Raw genomic sequence first — 17,882 nt, 5'->3', positions numbered from 1 at the left:
AAGAAACAAAAGTGATATGCAGAGTAGGGAATGAAAACATGAGTAGTGAGGAAAAATAAAGAGTTAGTTGACCGGGCGCAGTGGCTCATGCCTGTAATCCCAGCACTTTGGGAGGCTGAGGCAGGCTTAGGAGGTGGATCACTTGATGTCAGGAGTTCAAGACCAGACTGGCCAACATGGTGAAACCCCATCTCTGCTAAAAATACAAAAATTAGTTGGGCATGTTGGCACATGCCTGTAATCCCAGCTACTCAGGAGGCTGAGGCAGGAGAATGGCTTGAACCTGGGAGGTGGAGGTTGCAGTGAGCCAAGACTGCACCGCTGCACTCCAGCCTGGGCAACAGAGCAAGACTCTGTCTCAAAAAAAAGGAGTTAGTTAATGCAAAAAGCTCCTATCTTCTAGACTGTTAGAATTTGATGGGGTTGGGCCAAGTGCAGTGGCTCACGCCTGTAATCCCAGCACTTTGGGAGGCCAAGGTGGGCAGATGATGAAGTCAGGAGATCGAGACCATCCTGGCTAATATGGTGAAAGCCCGTCTCTACTAAAAATACAAAAAATTAGCCAGGCGTGGTGGCACATGCCTGTAGTCCCAGCTACTCAGGAGGCTGAGGCAGGAGAATCACTTGAACCCAGGAGGCAGAGGTTGCAGTGAGCTGAGATCGTGCCAGTGCACACCAGCCTGGTGACAGAGCAAGACTCCGTCTCAAAAAAATAAATAAATACAAAATAAATAAATAGAATTTGATGGGGTTTTAGGTCATTTTGTTTTGACTTGTCTATGGTCAAAATATTTTCTCCAAAGCAAACATTGGAAATAGTGGGGCTCATTTTAAAGGGGCAGGTGTGAGACAGCCAAACTAGTGAGCTTATTGGAAGCAATCAGGTTTAGTAATTACAGAGGGTTGGTCTTCCCTTTCCTGGCAAGGATTTAGAGCCATAATAGTGATGGCTTTTTGTTAAAGGTTTTTCTTGCCCTTTCAGGAACGTCACCCTGATGAAATTGACACCGACTCTGCCTACATTCTTTTCTATGAGCAGCAGAGGATAGACTATGCACAATTTCTGCCAAAGATTGATGGCAAAAAGATGGCAGACACAAGCAGTATGGATGAAGACTTTGAGTCTGATTACAAAAAGTACTGTGTGTTACAGCAAAGCTACCACTCTGGCTGCTAGACAGCTTGGTGGGGAGGGAGATGACTCCTTGTAGCTGATACTTGGCAAAAGTGTCACTGAGAGGCAAGCTAAATGTAGTTATTTTATCCTGTTAGAATACAAATTCTAATTAAAATAGTTAACTTTAAGAGTAGTAGTAATTTTATTTTGAAGTCTCATGCAAGTTGTCTGATAGAGAACTTTCAGGCAGATCCCACCATTAGCCTGTAAACAAAAGGTTTGGCACCAGCCACCTGGGACCAAATAAGAATTCAATTGTGCTTGTCCAGATATGAACAAATATGTAGTGAGTATAGAGTTTATCAATAATCATAACAAATATTAAAGATTTCCTTGGAGTCGAAGTAAAAAACAAAAAATTGTAATGTTGTCTAGGGATGATATGATATGCTACCTCCTTTTTCCTTAAGTTTTATTCCATTCTGTTGACAAGATGGAGAAAGCAAGATCATGAAGGTGTGCAAATGATTCTTACGGCATGGGCGAGGATTTTTCCATTTATTTTTTAAAGTTTCCATACCCTTTCTTTGTCTTTCTTGCTTTTTGTTTTTGCTGTTGTGTTTATGTTTGAGACACAACCAGTCATTGGTGGCAGGGGCATAGAGTGGTCAGTCTGAAAGGGAGGCTCTCTTAAGAGCTATGTGCCTTCCACCCAGAGGGAGACCCAGTAGAAAGAAAAACATCCTGGGAAATCCAGCTACCATGGCCCTCCCAGTGGAGGCATCTTACATTTAGGATACTTCAGGTATCCTCAGAAATGTATTCTGCACCCCCGGCCCCGCCCATGCTGAGGGAAGGGGAGCAGTTGCCAATATTTGCACCATCTTCACATGCACATGTTGCAACAAGAGCTTCTGGGAAGGTAAGCGGCATCGGAGCTAGATCACGTTTCACAATTAGTGGTTGTTCTTTTCCATGTTTGTTTTGCACTTTAAAAAAGAGAGAACACATGCAAATGAACTTGCTTGTGTGTATTTGATGGCTCCAAGGGCTATAAATTACAAACAAAACACATCCCAGACATTAGGAGTTCTTAAGTATATTTAATGAAATTGGTGGTTTTAGGAAGTCAACTTTAGTTTTGCTTTGTTTGCATGTCCACTAATTTTTTTATTTTGATATTAGTCTTTTTAAAAAATTTTTACAGTAGTCATTGAAAGTTATGTTTCTTTGTTTACTTCATTTTTTCCTCTAATTATTCAAGACTGGGACAAAAGTATAAATATTATTTAGTTCAGGTAGAATTTTTTTGGTGTAGTTTTTTAATATATACTTGAAGGAAATGTTTCACCTTATTTTTGGTCTTTGTTTATTCATTTAGGCCCTGCAAGTTGATTCTCATTAATTGTCAGATTCCACTACACTTTCTTCCTCATAGGTAGTAATTACCAGTGTAACTAAGCATTTGTGTTCTGATATCTGAGGCCAGTAACTATTAATATCTAGTTCTCAGAGCATTTGGAAAGGTTATCTTAAATGGCTACCTAAATTGAAATCCTTTTCAGAAAAAATATAATTGCAAATAGGTAAGAGTGGCCTAAATTATCTAATGTAATAAAGTCAGACAAAATGCATACTTTATAGTTTCAAGATTTTCAGTATATAAAATCTGTCCTTTCCTACCTGGACATGTCCCATTAAAAAGTGGAAGATTTTAAATAATTTCTTTACAGATGTTTTATTTAAGCAGGTAGCACAATCTACTAATGTTCTTTGATCTGTGTTTGTTATACTGGTTGTAATTAATTTTTTTAATTCATGAACTAGCGGAAAATTTATTAAATTAACTATTAACCACATTCACCTTGTAAATGACTGTATAAAACTTGTTGACAATGCACTGACTTTAGAAAGATGTTAATGTGCATAAATAGAGTGTAAATAAAATAGTGTTGATGTACTGAAATATGAACTGTATAAAAAGTATTGGTAATTGTATATGGGGTGTACCTATTTATCTGTAACTATTATCCAAACAAATTAAATACTGTGGATGCCTCTATTTACTGTTTTTCCTCATACAAGTAAACACAGAAAGTCAAATTCTTCAGCCTCCCTCTCTGTGATCCTGTTTTAATTCTCCTACTTGAATAATTTCTTTCTGACTTACAGAGGGGATGCTTCATCTCTGAGGTTGGAAACTCTGTAGAGCAGGATTCCCCAACTCCTGGGCTACAGACCAGTACCGTCCATGGCCTGTTAGGAACCGGGCTGCACAGCAGGAGGTGAGCGGTGAGCTGTATTTATAGCCGCTCCCCCTTGCTCCCATTACCGCCTGAGCTCTGCCTCCTGTTAGATCAGCAGCGGCATGCCATTCTCGCAGGAGAACAAACCCTATTGCGAACTGCGCATGCTAGCAATCTAGGTTGTGCCCTCCTTATGAGAATCTTAATGCCTGATGATATGAGGTGGAACAGTTTTATCCTGAAACCATTCCCCCCATCCCCCCAGTCCGTGGAAAATTGTCTTCCACAACACCAGTCCTGGGGGATTGTGAGCAGAGCGGTGCAATGGCCTGACCTACCAGGTAAAGGCTCCCTCTCGATCAGGATTTCTCAACCCGGCACTAGTGACACTTGGGGCAGGATCGTTCCTTGTTACGGAGACTGTCCTATGCAGTGTGGGATGTTCAGCAGCACCCATGACCTCTGCCTACAAGACGCCAGGAAGGACCCTCTGTCTGAGTCGTGACAAAGAAAAACATCCCCAGACCCTGCCAAATGTAACCTGGGGGGCAAAAACACCCACATTTGAGAACCATGGTTCTAGGATATAGGAGTGTGGACACAGGCAGCTCAGGTTTACACAGGCTGGATTTGAGGTGCCTGTGAGACCTGCTTGCTGAGATTCTTTTGAGCAGTCAGACAGGAGGGGCTGAAGCCCAGGAGAAAAGTCTGGGCAGCTTTGCTGTCTTCAGGCTCGGTGGCTATTAGAAGGAATGTGGCAGAAAAAAAGAAAGCGATACCCAAAGAGTCTATTTCATTTAATTTAATTTTTTGAGCAAGGATTATGCTAAAGTCACCAGGCAAGAGACCAAGATGAGCCCACCTCACAAACCCAGAAACCTCAGATCCAAGGCAGCTGTATAAGGTACAGATCGTTCCGGACTGTAGAAGAGAGGGTTAATCCAACTTCATCAGGAGAGAAATGCCATTATCCACTGAAATATTTCTTGACTATCTCCTGTATGCTGGTCAGTTTCACTCACATTGTCTCATTTAATCTTTGACAAACTAAATAAAAGTGTGAAGTAAATATCTTCCCCTCCCTTTTTTTTAAAGATTAGAAAACAGAGGCTCAAAAGGACCCACATACTCAGAGTCACCGTCAATGACAGAGGTGGAGTTTGAACACAGGCTGTTTAATGCCAAAGCCCAATACTGGCTTCTGGAAGCTTCTAGAAAGAGGGGCTGGAACTTCGCATTGAAGACGTTGAGGGGCAGTGTTGCAGGAAAATGGGAGAGGGAAACATACCAGGCAAAGGGAACTGCTTGGGCATGGCTTCGGCAGAGAACGAGGTACAGAGATTTGAGAACAGGATGATTTCTTGGAACACAGAGCTTGGTTCAGTAGAAAGAGCCCAGGAAAGCCAGGATGTGGCCAGTTGAAAGGGAGGGGCTTTGAGCCATTTTGCATTTGTGGTGAGCCATTTTGCATTTTACTCTATTGGCATCAAGGAGACAAGTAATGAGAACTCTGACTTGGGAAAAATGTTAAGGATCAATTTATCTCAAATATCACATGTAGCTCTTAAGTCTGAGGGCCCTCTCTCTATTCCTCATCTTACCTAAAAGGCACAAACACACCTCTCCAAGTCAGGTATGGGGCCCCCAACAATAATTGCCTGGTCAAAAAATGTATCCTCAGAGTTGACTACTACTACAGTAAATCTGGACACAGTTTCTGAAAATTTTTGTTTCCCTAAAAGTTTCCATCAAACTATATTCACTGACATGTAATGATAATCATCAAGACTAAATCACATCCCAGGAGGTATCTGAATGCAACTGTGAGGTGCTCCTTCATGTCCGAAGATGCATTTATAACAATCTGGAAAACAGTCTAGATCTTCTTGGAAGTTAGACCTTCAACTTTATCTGAATTTTGATGATAAATGAAGAGCTCTTCTTGTGCAGTTTCTGAGGTTCTTCAAAAGAGTGACTGTTTCTCTGTTTCCCCAGAAAAATACTACAATATGTGGTGTGTGTGTGTGTAGGTGCCTGTGCACATGTGTGGGTGTGTGTGAATTTGCCTATATGTGTGTGTGGATGGAGTAGGTATACGTGCTGTGAGTGTGTGTGTGGATGTGCATTGTGAGTGTGGGTGGGAGATGGTGAGTGCATGTGAGTGTGTGTGTGGATGGAGTAGGTATACATGCTGTGAGTGTGTGTGTGGATGTGCATTGTGAGTGTGGGTGGGAGATCATGAGTGCATGTGAGTGTGTGTGTGGATGGAGTAGGTATACATGCTGTGAGTGTGTGTGTGGATGTGCATTGTGAGTGTGGGTGGGAGATCGTGAGTGCATGTGAGTGTGTGTGTGGATAGAGTAGGTATACATGCCTGTGAATGTGTGTGTGGATGCGGATGTGTGAGTGTGGGTGGGAGATTGTGTGTGGATGCATGTGAGTGTGTGTGTGGATGGAATAGGTATACATGCTGTGAGTGTGTGTGTGGATGCGGATGTGAGTGTGGGTGGGAGTTTGTGTGTGAGTGCATCTGAGTGAGTGTGTGTGGTGAGTGTATGGAAGTGGGTAGCCCATGCATAGAGCATTTCTTAGCCTACTTGACAGCTTAGGAGCCACCTCCTCCAGGAAGCCTTCCTTAATCTGTCCTTCGTCCTGCCCCTCGGGACCCAGGTGACACCGAGTATGCAATTGCTCTATCCCTGCAGGCCTGCCCCTCACTCATGTCATCCCCAAACACAGACACATGCAAGAATGTGACCCTCCCTTCCCAATACAACACTAGGACATTTGATTCCCTTTGTATTCCCAGTACCTAGTGCAATGTCTGGTACACGGTAGGTCATCAGTAAATAATAAATTGAATTAAACCTTGCAAAGCCCTCCAAATATCAGAATTAGTAAGCTCTAAAGGCTTTGTTTATTCCTGCAGATTCCTTCTCAGGTTTCAGCAGGTCATAGAGAACATCTCTTCCACCAGTCCTAGTCTCAATGGGACAGTAAATGAAACAGAAACACCACCATCCCATACCCTCCCCTTCAGTCCCTCCAAAATGAGCTGCCGCTGCTGGGGGAACCAGAGCTAAGCTTCTGCAGAGGCCTCTGCCCATGTCACCCCAGCTCTGCAGTCCTACCTGGCATGAGTCTTCCTATAACTATACCTAGGCTTCCTGACTGCTCTGTGGGGACACCCAGCCTCATTGCACCACAGGATGGGGCAGTCAGAGCAGGGCTTCTTACACTTTAACATGCATACGATCACCTGGTTAGCATGTGGATTCTGATCCAGTAGGTCTGGGATGAGGCCTGAGATTCTGCACATCTAACACGCTCCCAGGTCCTGCCCATGTTGCTGGCCTGTGGCCCATCCTTCCACCAGAAGTGTTTAGAAGGCTTTAGTCTCCTCGCAGCTGTTCAAGAGACCAGTGCGGTGCAATCGGGTGCTGAGTCATTTGGTCACTGCCGCTTCTTGTTAAGTCAACTTCTATCATTTCACATGCATAGAAGTTTTGACAAGCCCTTGAGTCTTTTGTTTCTTTCTGTACGCCAGTAAAAAAGAAAGAACAAGCCAGGCACGGTGGCTCATGCCTGTAATCCCAGCACTTTGGGAGGCTGAGGCAGGCAGACCACGAGGTCAGGAGATCGAGACCATCCTGGCTAACACAGTGAAACCCCGTCTCTACTAAAAAGACAAAAAATTAGCTGGACGCTCCTGTAGTCCCAGCTACTCGGGAGACTGAGGTGGGAGAATCGCTTGAACCCAGGAGGTGGAGGTGCAGTGAGCCGAGATCGTGCCACTGCACTCCAGTCTAGGTGACAGAGCGAGACTCCATCTCAACAACAACAACAACAAAAGACAACCAAAACCAAAAAAAACCAAAAAACAAAAAACCAATCCTATACTCATTGCTCCCAGTCTACTAAAGCAGAAAGAAAACTGGACTGGGCGTTAGGTGACATGAATGCCAGTCCCAGCTCTGCAGGCCCCCGAGGCTCTCTGGCCTCTGTTTCCTTTCCTATAAAATGGGGTAACATAGTGGCTGACATGGTTATTTCAAGAAGAGAGTGTGAGATTGCAGAGAGAGCGTGGGCTTTCTGGTGTCAGAACAAGTTTCTAATGAGGAAAAATGACTTGCCTTCTTGGAGCCTCACTGTCTTCATCTGTTAAGTTACAGAGGAAAAGAAAATATGGGATATATAAGTGTGCAATGCCTGTCAGCTGCCAGAAGTGCAGCAAATGTTAAATCCCTTCTCTGCTCAAAAGGCTGTGATGGAAATTCAAAAGTCCCTTCTCAGTAAGGCCCTCTGGACACCCAATCTGAAATGTCAGGCCCCTCCCCCTTTTCTCTTTATTGCGGATCACTGTCTAACATTTGACTTCTTTATCTGGCTTATCGTCTCTCCCTCAGCGAAGGGCTATGCCATGAGGCCGGGAATTTGTGTCCGGATGGCTCACTAATGTATCTGTGGTGCCTAGACCAGCGCCTGGGACATGAATCTTTGTCGAGTGCATGGACCAGCAGTGCTTTAGATATTATGCTATTGCGTTATCAGAATCCATTTCTTCCACACCTCTGAAGCCAGAATAATGCACGTGGAGAGGTTTTAAAGCTGTGGAAAAGCAGAGCCCTAGAAGAAAACAGCCCAGGCTGAGACTTTGGGGACAACAGGAGACAGAAGAATACTTGATGATTTCATAGTGGGAGGCATGGAGAATTAACGTAGTCAAGAGCTGCGAGGCAATAAGAGGAGACTCTTGGGCAGCCCTCAAATAGAATATTATTCCTCCTCCTCTCTCCACCTTACCCCAGGTACAAGAGATGAATCCTGTTCCCCCATAAGCCAGCTGATTCCATGACACAGCAGTCCATGCAGTCCCCAAAATTTATCCCAACTGCCTTCCTCATGCTCAGCTTCCAGGCTGCTCATTTCCTTGGCTTATTCACCCTGCATCAGTTTCTAGTGTGGCCCAGTCTCCAGGATCAACACAGTCAGTTTGGGATTCTCTATTCAAGCTCTGATATTGATTTCATATTCGCCCTCTGGCTTCAGGCACTCACTTGGGTCAGGGGCACCCTACAGTCTGAGCCCCTTTCGGGGAGAGAGTGGAACAGAACATGGGTTTGAGGTCAGGTGGCTCTGGGTTCTGACCCTGAGTCCTTGAATCACTAGGTTTTGCTATCTTGGTCAATTTACCTGACCTCAGCTTTCCTATTTGTGAGATACAAAGAGAAATATTATATTGTAAGCTTGTTGTCAGCAGTGATTCTCAAAGTTTGGTCTTTGGAACATCAATCCTATGAGATAGAAAAGGTTTTTATTATCAAGTGAGTTTGGCAAATGCTCAATATCATATCCTCATCTTGGGAATTCTCAAATAACAAAAGAATGGGTTCCACTTTCATTAACTCAGTTTTTCTAAACAACAAAATTCCTTTTTGCAAGGAATACCTGTTAGCATCCTGCAGAACCAACGTTTTGTGTAATCCATGGTGGGGAAAGCTGCTTGGGAAGATTAGAAATGCTCAACACCAGGCCCTCTGCTCGGCTCCTGGCACATGCATCGTGGACACCAGGAAGCGTGAGCCCCTGTTGCATTTCTTCCTAATGTCAGGTATGTTTGGTCAAACCTTTCCTGCTTCTGCTACAAAAAAAGCATTTTAGGCTGTTGAGACAGTAGTTTTCCCAAATATTTTTGTTGAGCCCTTCTCATGAAAGGGAAATAACACAAACTGAAGTTAATGACATCTGTACTTTGGAGCCTCGCTCTGTCGCCCAGGCTGGAGTGCAGTGGCACGATCTCAGCTCACTGAAAGCACTGCCTCCCGGGTTCAAGAGATTCTCCTGATTCAGCCTCCCAAGTAGCTGAGACTGCAAGCACGCATCACCATGCCCAGTTAACTTTTATGTTTTCTTAGTAGAGATGGGTTTTTATCATGTTGGCCAGGCTGGTCTTGAACTCCTTACCTCAAGTGATCCACCCACCTCGGCCTCCCGAAGTGCAGGGATTACAGTCATGAGCCACCATGCCCAGCCCACATCTGTACTTTTAAAGCTAAAATATGAGCACTCATGAGCCTAGCTGTGAAGAACAGTCACTCTTGGATTTCTGGGAAGTGACTACTCAGACCTGCACCAACAGGAGTTGGTGAAGTTGGGTAACTTGCCCAATGTAGCAGAGTCTGAGCTCTTTCTAGTGACAACACCACCCCACACACAAATTAGGGTATGTCCCATCATGTAGGTCCAGGGGATCTGAATACCTTCATGTTTCATCCTTCTAAAAAAAAGTCCAGCAATACGTATCCTAAAAGCCTTACAAAATCTTCCCATTTGGGAATGCCACTTCTGAAATTACTATAAGGAAACCATCTAAAATAAAGACAAAGAGCTGTGCATAAAAATATTCAGGCCAGGTGCCGTGGCTCACACTTGTAATTCCAGTGCTTTGGGAGGATGCGGGAAGAAGATTGCTTGAGCCCAGGAATTTGAGGCTACAGTGAGCTATGATCACATGATTGCATTCCAGCCCGGGCAACAGAGTGAGACTTGTCTATTAAACAAACAAACAAACAAACAAAAATATATTCATCACAACATGATAATAGGCAGAACCAGAAACAACCCAACATTTGGAGAATAGTTAAATGTCCAACAGCTAGGGAATGATTAAATCCATTATGAGGCTTCTCTACATTAAATATCTTACAGCCATTTATAACCATGTTTATAAAGAATTTTGAATGATATGGAACATGCTTATACTATGAGGTTAAGGAAATAAAACAGGCTACAAAAATAAAATATATGTACTATAATAACAGCTATGTTGGTGCACAGAGAGAAAAACATTTACCAATATATTAGGAGTGGTTATTTCTGAGTGGCGAGATGATGAGTGATTTTTCATTCTATTCTATATATTTTTCTATATTTTCTTTTATTCTACATGTTTTTCTGTATTTCCAAGTTTTATACAATAGTGATCAAGAAAAGGTAATTACTTATTTAAAAAGAAAAAAGAAGACCCATGAGTTATCAGAACCCAGTAGATCTAAATGGCACTACAAACACTATTGTGTTCAGAGGTGTCTCCCCTATCTAAGCAGTGCCAGGTTAGGGAACGCCGCCCATCAGCGTTCTAAGCAGTGCCAGGTTAGGGAATGCCGCCCATCAACATTCTAAGCAGTGTCAGGTTAGGGAATGCCACCCATCAACGTTCTAAGCAGTGTCAGGTTAGGGAACGCCGCCCATCAACATTTCCCAAATTCCAGGAACCATCTGTTCCATAGTGTCATATCTGTGTAGAACCTACACCATTACTTAATATTTTCATAGAAATCAACTCAGTTTTTAAAATTTGATTACCTGTGTTTTAAGAAAAATTTTAAATGACTCTAAATGGAAGAATAATGCCACTTGCCATTAATGGAAAGTAATCACAAAAATAAATGCAATAAAACAAAACAATATCATTAAATTCTACAGTGGTAAACCTTCTGAGCTTGAGAGCTGCTTTTGCTCTGTTTGATAAAAGCAGGGGCTGAGGGAGAGTGTTTTCAGGCAGGAGGGACGGATTTACAAGGGTTTGAGAGTAAGCCTAGCCTAGCAACAGACCCCTCAAAGGATTCGGGAAGATTGAAAGACAATGAAAAAGATTTTCTCACTAGAGATTTTGATTTGTTTTTAATTATTTGCCCACCTACCACCCAAACTGCCTAGGATACGACAGCTGGGGAAAGTGCCATTCAACAAAGATTTGACCCCAGCCCATGAGTTGCTGACAGTGGAGGTCACATAAGTTAGATAAGTGTACTGGACTGAGTTCCTCCAGGACAGGAACTATTTCTTCTCAAGCTTGGTAGTCTCAGCACCCTGGACAGTGCCTGGCACATGGACTTGTTTGTTGAGTGAGTGAAGAAATGAATGAATACTGGGTTGTGACAGCCTTTTCCCCAAAGCGGGGCAGGTGCCCTGAGTTGCTCACATCACCCTTGGCTTTCAGTCCTCAGAGTACAGCAAGTGGAAGTTCACCAACAGCCCCACGTTCCTGGAGTTGCTGGAGGAGTTCCCATCCCTGCAGGTGTCTGCTGGCTTCCTGCTCTCCCTGCTCCCCATTCTGAAGCCCAGGTTTTACTCCATCAGCTCCTCCCAGGATCACACGCCCACAGCGATCCACCTGACTGTGGCCGTGCTCATGTACCACACTCGAGGTGAGCCTGGGGCAGAGGCTGTGGAGCAGTCACGCTCCGCCCCTTCAGTTCCCTCATCAGTTCAAGGAGGGAGGGAATACCTACAGCCCAGAGTTGTTAATGGTAATAGGAGGCATGTGGGAGAGAGCTCTATGAACCAGGCAGTAAACCAAGCCTTCTGTATGTATATGATCAGTTACCATGTAGGGTAGGTACTGTGTGCATTTTACAGGTGGCCCAGAAAGTCACACTGTGAGTAAGTGGAGAGCTGAGATTTGGACCTGGGTGGTCTAACTGCTGAGTCCAAGTCTTCCACCACTCCACTGTCCCACTACTCTTGAGACAATTTAATGAGATCAGACTTGGAGAGCACCCAACCCTTGGTGAGAGCCCAGTGGTCCTTAGTCTTCCTGATTGTGCAGCCTGAACGCAGGGGAGATTCTGCACTGGCTGTTCACTCACTCACTGAGCTCATTCAGTGATGGTTTATTTCACATCTCTCCATGCTCAGCACTGGGGCAGGTGTGGAAATACAACAGACATCAGCCCTGCCCTCAGGGAGCATCTAGAGGCAGCAGTGGAGAGATGAGTGTAGAAATAATTAGATGATTCTCATTGTGCAGAAGCCAAGAAGGAAAGGTCAGAGTCACTGAGGACAGTGAAGAGGGGGTGACGCTGCCATAGAGTGGTAGGCCAACATCTCTTTCAGGTGGTCTTGGCTCCACCACTGGCCTCTGCCCCCTGCCCTGCCCTCTGTAACTGAGTGTTGCTTGGTTTGGCAAAGCTGGGAGCTGCCTACACTTCTGAGCCCTCTGTCCTCTAGGAAACAAAAACACAGTTTCTAAAAACTGGCCAGAGACTCTGTTTGTCCTGCTAGAGAACACCCACCCAGACCAGGAGAGGAGAGGCAGACATGTCCTGTGAGAGCAAAATTTAATCCCGAGGAAAACCAGGGGGACCTCTGCAGTTGGTTGGAGGCCTCCTGCAAGTGCTGGGCCATTGTAAAAGAAATGCAACCCAGAGAAACCTCCTGGGTTTCTACAAGCCCAGGAGGGGCAACTGAGGAGGAAAGCGAGGTGTCAGAGCAGGCTGAAATGCGCAGAGCTCATCCACCACCCAGGGTTGCAACCAGCAAGGGCCACGCTCATGAGCACCCACAGCAGTAGCCACCCCGAGGGGCCACTTCATGCTGCTGTCAGTGGAGCTCAGTGGTGAGCTGGGAGCGTTCCTGGAGAAACTCTTTGGAAGGAGCACTGGAGTAGGAGTCAGGGAAGCTGAGCTGTCCTGATTTCACCATGACCTAAGTGACCTTGTCCAAGTCACTTTTCCTCTCCGGGACTCACTTTCTACATTGGAAGATGGAGCAACTTGCAGCCTCTCTAAGTCCCTTTCAACCTTCCTCAGCTCTGAGCTCACAGCGGGTAGATCTCAGAACCAGGAGGACAAAGAGCTGCTCATTGAGTCCTGAGAGTGCCTGAGTGGGGGCGTCCAAGGAGGCCGTGGTGTGGGTGGAGCAGCTGGTACGGTTTGCGCATGGGCAGTGGGGGGACGTTGGTCACTTTGTGGTATCGTTGCAGATGGCCAGGGTCCCCTGCACCACGGCGTCTGCAGCACATGGCTCAACAACTGAAGCCCCAAGACCAAGTGTCCTGCTTTGTGCGGAAGTAAGCACCCCTTCCACTCTGTCCCCTGTGGGACCGCCGACCCCTGGAGGTTCGGGGAGGAAAGGGAGGGATCTGGGGTTTAGGTGCCGCTCGGGGCCCCTTGGCCCACAAAGAAGACACTGGGGTCACACTGGTGTGGCTGTCTCTAGCAGAGACAGCGATGACAGCAGAGCTGGAAGGGCCCAGAGTCCAGTGAGCTTGGCCCTTTTTCAGAAGGACCTGGGGGAGGTGCTGGTGGCTGGACAGAAGTGAAGCCGCCTGCAGGACATGGGAAATCAAATAGGAGCTGCTCTCCACCCCCTACGACCGCTCCCCACAGGCCCAGCTCCCCAGCCATCCTGTGTGTGCGTGGGCCCGGGGTGTCTGAGGACTGGCCCCCTCTTCTCCTGTCCTCTTCAGTGCCAGCGGCTTCCGGCTCCCCGAGGACCCCTCCCATCCTTGTGTCCTCATCGGGCCTGGCACAGGCATCGCTCCCTTCCTCAGTTTCTGGCAGCAGCGGCTCCATGACTCCCAGCAAAAGGGTGTGGCTGGAGGCTTCCCAGGTGGGAGGGTACCAGAGGCCAGCGCCTGCCTAAGAGCAGAACCATAGCCCCACAAACGGTTCCTGGACCTCTCTGGAGGGAAGGCCTCCCAAGTTTGTCTCCCTGTGTGGGGCCTATGTGGGTGAGAACGGCCGCCTTCCTGTCTCCGGCATTGGAACCGGGGCTCCCTCTCCCGGGAGTGGAGGTAACGGGAAAGTCCCTGCTTTTGACCTCCGATGGGCTGAGGGAATCCTGCATCTGCACTTTCAGTTGTGTGACTATGTATGAGTGATTGGAATGCCCTGGGCCTCAGTTTCTTCATCTGTAAAGTGGGGATAATGCTATTAACTAGCTAGGATACTTGTGGGAGTGAAGTGAGAATTCCAGTTCGGCTTTGAGCCATAGCGCCCTGCTGGCCAACATGGTAACAACAGCCCGGGACTCCTGCAGGAGTGCAGGGAGGCCGCATGACCCCGGTGTTCGAGTGCCGCAGCCCAAATGAGGACCACATCTACCAGGAGGAGATGCTGGAGATGGCCCGGAAGGGGGTGCTGCCTGCGGTGCCCACAGCCTGTTCCTGCCTGCCTGGCAAGCCCAAGGTAAATGCAGCCTCAAAGCAGGTGAAGCAGTACACAACGCAGGCTCCAGTGTGAGCCCGGGGTCCCCACAGGCCCCTCGCCTCCCTGAGCCTGCAGCTCCTGAGCTCTAAAATGCAAGTAATTCACAACCATCAGAGTGGGGCTGTGAAGACTGTTACGCCCTCTCTTCCAAGAGAAGTGACAGGACCGTAGAGGTTCAGGACTAACCTAGGTCACAGGCGGGTTGAGCCCAGAGCCCAGCCTGCTGAAGGTCGTCAGTAGGCCCCCGGGACAGGCGACTCCCCTGGGAGAGGTGGTCCAGGCTGGCTACGTTCAAACCCAGCAAGGCTGGAGGGCGGCCGATGCTTCCACCATGGCCCTCAGACGGGCTCAGCTGCCCCCAGGGCTGCGTTGCCCTCTGAGCCTGAGGTGTCAGAATAGACTCTCGGCTCTCACACATTTGTTGCCATCAGGGCACCTCTCGGGCCCAGTGCTCTGTGCCCAGTGCTGGGGCCACTGGGCATCCTGTGTGGAGCAGGAGCAGAGAGTCCCCAACTGACTCCTGGACCTTCTAACTGGGAAGCCCGGGATCCGTACCCTGCAGGGACCCGATGGACAGTCTGCATTGAGAGGGTACTTTTCAGGGGTGTAGGCAGAGCCCTGGGCAGGGGGACTGCCTTCATTGATGCCTCTTTGAAGCATGGCAAATTCAGAGACAGTCTGGGAGCCCCACTGGACAGTCAGCCCCTTGAGGGCAGGCCTGTGTCCAGCATTTATCTCTCTACTCCCAGCCCAGCCCCCAGAGCATCTGTGCTCCTCCTCATCCTGAGCCTGGACCTGTGCAAGGTCCTGGCTGGGAGGGGACTCACTCCACAGCCCTTAGTGCCCTCTCCCCACCTCCCTGAGGCCAGCAGTCCTGCCTGCAATCCTTGTCTCCAGTGGCCGGGAACTGGACCCACCGTTTCCTCTGGTTTTAGGTCTGTGTTCAGGACATCCTGCAGCAGCAGCTGGCCAGCGAGGTGCTCCGTGTGCTCCACAAGGAGCCGGGCCACCTCTATGTTTGCAGGGCTGTGTGCATGGCCTGGGATGTGGCCCGCACCCTAGCAGCTGGTGGCTGCCAAGCTGAACTTGAATGAGGAGCAAGTCGAGGACTATTTCTTTCAGCTCAAGGTACAATAGTGGGTGTATGGGCTGAGGGTCCTGGCCAAGGGCACAGGCTATTGGAGCCAGGACCAGGGGTGGCAGGTAGACCCAGGGGAGTCAGGCCCAGAAAAGTTCTGGACCCCAAGGGAATCTTAGCAGTGGCTGGGATCTGAGCTGGGTGGGCTGTCAGAAGGCCCCACTGCACATCCTGGACTGGTTGGCAGCTTTGAGAAGTCAGGTGAATGTGTTCCATTTTTCCATCTGTGGAATGGGAGCAAGAGAGTCTACTTGCCCTCTCCCCAAACCCCCCTTTCAGAAAGTATCTGTGTGGCCAAAGCAAGGCTGTGAACACAGGGGAGAGCAAGGCTGCCCCCCGTCAGCCTCGTGTGAACCTCACACTTCTTATTTACACACAGGCTGGCGTCTGCTCACCCTCATCCTCCCAGCAGGAAGGGCTTGCATTTTATTGATGAAGATAATAGTGATATTTATCAAGGGCTTACACTGGGCCAAGTGCTTGCCAAGGATTCTCATGTGACATTTCTTTCAGTCCTGCCGAGGACTTTATGAGGGAAGCACCCTGTTTTACAGAGGGAAGGGGGCCTATGGGGTCTACAGCAGTGAGAGCCTAGAGTTCAGTCTGCATCTCTCTGATTCCAAAGCCTGTGACTGTGACTTGCATACTCTCCCTAAGACACATTCATACATTCAACTGAATATTTATGGAGCACCTACTGTGTGCTAGGGATAGAGCAGTAAATGAATCAGGCAAAAATTATTTACATTCCACTGGGGCTGACAAACCCAAACAAGGAAGAGGTGTAGTGCTTCGGAGAAAAACAGCAGGAAATAGCCCAGGGGATGCTGGGGAGTGTAATTTTAAATAGGGTGGCCAGGGAAGGCGGAGCTGGAAGGCAGCATCTGAGAATAAACCTGAGATGGTGAGGAGGAGCCCCGTGGATACTGAAGGAAACACTCTGGGCTGTTCTGGAGAGGGCAGCAGATACAAAGGCCCGGGGGTGGGAGTTAAGCTGGCGTGTTTGAAGAACAGTGAGGAGATAACAGGCATTTCCCCAAATGGGTTAAATGAGTCGGTAGATGTTTGGCATCCAAAAGGTTACAAGGTCGAATAGCCTAGGACATGCTTAGTTAAGCCAAGGCAAGCACGTTGCTTTACTACAAGACTTCTGGGGGCCTTCAACGTGCTGCTGTGCATCGGGACCCTTCAAGGCTGGGAGGAAAGAAAGGATGTAGCATTTCCCAGATGTGTTAATCTGAAAGCTCACACTTCCTGGAGCATCTTGGGTGGGGGATGAGCACAGGGCAGGAAATGGGAATGCCAAGTAAAGCTTTGGAAATGGTTAGAGGGCCTGCTCCAGAGCAGGTGCTGAGCGGGTTTAGGGTCTAAACCAGATTCAAGCGCAATCAAAGTATAACAGTTGGGAAGACAGATGGCTCATGAAGGTCCATGTGATAGGGAAGCTGGGCAACCCTAGGGGCTCATTCCAGCCTGGACTTGACACATTGGTCTCTGTTTTTACCTAAAAGAGCCAGAAGCACTTCCATGACGATATCTTTGGTGCTGTATTTCCCTACGAGGCAAAGAAGGACAGGGCGGCGGTGCAGCCCAGCAGCCTGGAGATGTCAGCGCTCTGAGGGCCCACAGGAGGGGTTAAAGCTGCCAGCACAGAACTTAACGATGGAGCCAGCTCTGCATTATCCGAGGTCACAGGGCCTGGGGAGATGGAGGAAAGTGATATCCTCCAGCCTCACGTCTTATTTCTCACCTCGTTCCCCATCAAGCCCTTTACTTGACCTCCTATCAAGTAGCACCCTGGATTGATCGGAGCCTCCTCTCTCAAGCTGGGGCCTCCCTGGTCCCTTGGAGACGAAATCTTCAATGCCAGGCCTGGCAAGTGGGTGAAAGATGGAACCCGCTGGTGAGTGCACCACTTCAAGTGACCACCAGGAAGTGCTGTCACACCACTGTGTATTTAACTGCCACGGGTGAAATTATTCATGCCTCTGTTTAAAAAACGAACACCCTAGTCTGTTCCTAATGGCCCCTTGGGTCTTCTCTGTATGATTCCCTGATGGAGATATTGACATGAATTGAATTTTACTTTAATCACACTTTATGTGTGTTTGTTGGGGGGGCTGGTGGGGGATGTTTTGTAGGGAATGTGGCCCTCAGTTATAGAGTGGGGAGCTGGTGGGTGTCGCAGCCTGGACAGATGCCCCACAGAGGGACACCCCAGGCAGGCCACGGCTCCTCTGAAATGGCTGCCAGATGTGACAGCAGCAGATGGAGCTTCGTGCTGGTCCAAAGACCTGCGGTAGGGTGGACGGCACAGGCCTGCCTCCCACACAAAGGATCTGACGCGGGGTCTGGCAAGAGTGGGATTCTCATATGAGGCCAGAGCT

General features: G+C 47.8%; 2 protein-coding genes across 3 annotated transcripts in view; both read left to right on the top strand.

Moving 5' to 3' along the window:
* LOC129137592 (coiled-coil domain-containing protein 144A-like) overlaps window positions 1–3,179 on the top strand; it is a 104,647-nt gene extending 101,468 nt beyond the window's left edge. For both annotated transcript variants that reach the window (XR_010152975.1, XM_063798898.1), the window contains one exon: window positions 983–3,179. Coding sequence is in view for 1 of the 2 variants with exons in the window: in XM_063798898.1 (XP_063654968.1) it covers window positions 983–1,177 (195 nt within the window). In the remaining variant the exon portion in view is untranslated. The remainder of the gene's footprint in view (window positions 1–982) is intronic.
* Window positions 3,180–4,507: 1,328 nt separating this feature from the next.
* Window positions 4,508–17,591, top strand: LOC134808990 (nitric oxide synthase, inducible-like). Its single transcript, XM_063800068.1, is given in 10 exon segments — window positions 4,508–4,695; window positions 6,293–6,359; window positions 6,698–6,800; window positions 11,340–11,573; window positions 13,130–13,177; window positions 13,180–13,216; window positions 13,616–13,737; window positions 14,188–14,336; window positions 15,293–15,417; window positions 15,419–17,591. Coding segments are annotated over 10 exon segments (1,149 nt in total). The 3' UTR covers window positions 15,495–17,591.
* The last annotated feature ends 291 nt before the right edge of the window (window positions 17,592–17,882 follow it).

The sequence above is a fragment of the Pan troglodytes genome, chromosome 19 (genome assembly GCF_028858775.2).
Source record: "Pan troglodytes isolate AG18354 chromosome 19, NHGRI_mPanTro3-v2.0_pri, whole genome shotgun sequence".
Lineage (NCBI taxonomy): Eukaryota > Metazoa > Chordata > Mammalia > Primates > Hominidae > Pan > Pan troglodytes.
This window is presented reverse-complemented; position numbering and strand designations above follow the sequence as displayed.